Here is a 2,500-nt window from a genome sequence, read left to right on the forward strand (position 1 = left end):
CAAGAAAATTGTGGAGTGGTTGAATAACTGATTTTAATGACTCCAACCTAAGTGTATGTAAACTTCTGACTTCAACTGTATGTATGTATGTATGTATGTATGTATGTATGTATGTTTATATCTGTCAGAGGCAGTGTATGTGTGTACGTGTGTGTGTGTGTCTGTGCCCTGTTCACTTGTCACCATGTGTCAGCTGTCACATACAGTGGGGTGTGTATCCTGGGGTTCAATACAGTCACATGTATCCTGGGGTACAGTGTCACATACAGTATATTGGGGTGTCACATACAGTATATTGTACAGTGTATGTTTATAAAGCAGCCACATCTGTCAGTATCCTGGGGTTCAGTCTCAATGGAACCCTCACTACCCATTTTCAACAGCACATACAGTATATTGGGGGGAGGTGTTGAGCTCCTCCTGAACAGTACTGGGGTTCAATACAGTACCACTCCTATCTAACATCTCTGTGTGTGTGTGGGGTGTGTGGGGTGTGTGTGTCACGAACAGTATCCTGGGGTTTCAATACAGTACCCTGGGGTTCAATACAGTACCATGGGGTTCAATACAGTCACGTACAGTACCCTGGGGTTCAATACAGTACCCTGGGGTTCAATACAGTACCCTGGGGTTCAATACAGTCACGAACAGTATCTAGCTTGAAGCCCTGTTCACTTGTCACCATGTCCATCTATCTATTATTCACTAGAGACTCTCTCAGCTGTCACATACAGTACCCTGGGGTTCAATACAGTCACATACAGTATCTTGGGGTTCAATACAGTATCCTGTGGTTCAATACAGTCACATACAGTATCCTGGGATTCAATACAGTACCCTGGGGTTCAATACAGTCACATACAGTACCCTGGGGTTCAATACAGTCACATACAGTACCCTGGGGAGGAGGAGAGAGAGAAGGAAGGGGAGGAGGGGAGGGGAGAGAGAAGTGAACTCTTCCTTACACAGCATTAGTTGTTCTGTGTGTGTGTGTGTGTGTTCTGTGTGTGTGTGTGTGTGTGTGTGTGTGTGTGTGTGTGTGTGTGTGTGTGTGTGTGTGTGTGTGTGTGTGTGTGTGTTGTGTGTGTCTGTCACTGCCTTTAATGGGATGATGAGTTCATGACCATGGGAACAGCTGAGCTAAGCTGACACAGCGAGCAGTGGCTGAGAGGTGCGTGTCTGTGAGACATGCTAAAAGATCTGTGTCAACACTGATGTTAGGGTCTGAATCTCTGTGTGTTTATGCAGACGCATGTGTCACTCTGTGTGTTTATCTGACAGTCTAGAGGGAACACTGTCATTCAGTCATTTACCTCACCAACAAAATCACTAACGCCCAAAACAGACTCTGTGTGATACCTGTATTCAGTGACTCTCTCTCTGTGTGTGTGTGTGTGTGTGTGTGTGTGTGTGTGTGTGTGTGTGTGTGTGTGGTGTGAGATACCTGTATACAGTAACTCTCTGTGTCTCTGTGTGTGTGTGTGTGTGAGAGATACCTGTATACAGTGTGTCTGTGTCTCTGTGTGTGTGTGATACCTGTGTGAGAGATACCTGTATACAGTAATTCTCTGTGTGTGTGTGTGTGTGTGTGTGTGTGTGTGTGTGTGTGTGTGTGTGTGTGTGTGTGTGTGTGTGTGTGTGTGTGTGTGTGTGTGTGTGTGGTACCTGTATACAGTGCAGCAGGTCTGTGTGGTAGTAGCGGTCGTGATGAGCGTTGGCTGCTGCCAGGGTTAACAGGTAGTCATTCCTGGCATGGGTTGCTTTAGAGTTACAGTCACTCCTCTTGGCTTTCAACTAGAGAAGGATGGACAGAGAGGTGGAGAGAGGGGTGGAGAGAGAGGTAGAGAAAGGGGTGGAGAGACAAGTAGAGAGAGAGTGAGAGGTAGAGAGAGAGAGGTAGAGAAGTGGAGAGAGAGAGCGAGAGTGGTGGACAGAGAGAGAGGTAGAGAGAGAGGTGGAGAGAGGTAGAGAAAGGGGTGGAGAGACAAGTAGAGAGAGAGTGAGAGGTAGAGAGAGAGGTAGAGAAGTGGAGAGAGAGAGCGAGAGTGGTGGACAGAGAGAGTGGTGGAGAGAGAGGTAGAGAGGGAGGTGGAGAGCGAGAGGAAGAGAGCGAGAGTTGGTGGACAGAGAGAGAGAGTGGTTGAGAGAGAGCGAGAGAGAGAGGTGGCGAGAGAGAGGTAGAGAGAGAGGTGGAGAGCGAGAGTGGTGGACAGAGAGAGAGAGAGTGGTGGACAGAGAGAGAGAGGTGGACAGAGAGAGAGAGAGTGGTGGAGAGCGAGAGTGGTGGACAGAGAGAGAGAGAGTGGTGGAGAGAGAGCGAGAGGTGGCGAGAGAGAGGTAGAGAGAGAGAGGTGGAGAGCGAGAGGTGGAGAGCGAGAATGGTGGACAGAGAAAGAGAGAGTGGTGGACAGAGAGAGAGAGAGGTGGCGAGAGAGAGGTGGAGAGCGAGAGGTGGAAAGAGAGAGAGATGATAAGAGTGTGTTAAAAACAGCAGGCCAGA

General features: G+C 48.5%; 1 protein-coding gene across 1 annotated transcript in view; it reads right to left on the bottom strand.

Annotated features, from left to right (window-relative positions):
* The window catches only part of LOC135545102 (F-BAR and double SH3 domains protein 2-like), a 64,200-nt gene that overhangs the window by 40,197 nt on the left and 21,503 nt on the right, over positions 1–2,500 (bottom strand). The window contains exon 5 of the mRNA XM_064972742.1: positions 1,666–1,794. Within this exon, the coding sequence (XP_064828814.1) occupies positions 1,666–1,794 (129 nt within the window). The remainder of the gene's footprint in view (positions 1–1,665; positions 1,795–2,500) is intronic.

This window comes from Oncorhynchus masou, chromosome 9, assembly GCF_036934945.1.
Source record: "Oncorhynchus masou masou isolate Uvic2021 chromosome 9, UVic_Omas_1.1, whole genome shotgun sequence".
Lineage (NCBI taxonomy): Eukaryota > Metazoa > Chordata > Actinopteri > Salmoniformes > Salmonidae > Oncorhynchus > Oncorhynchus masou.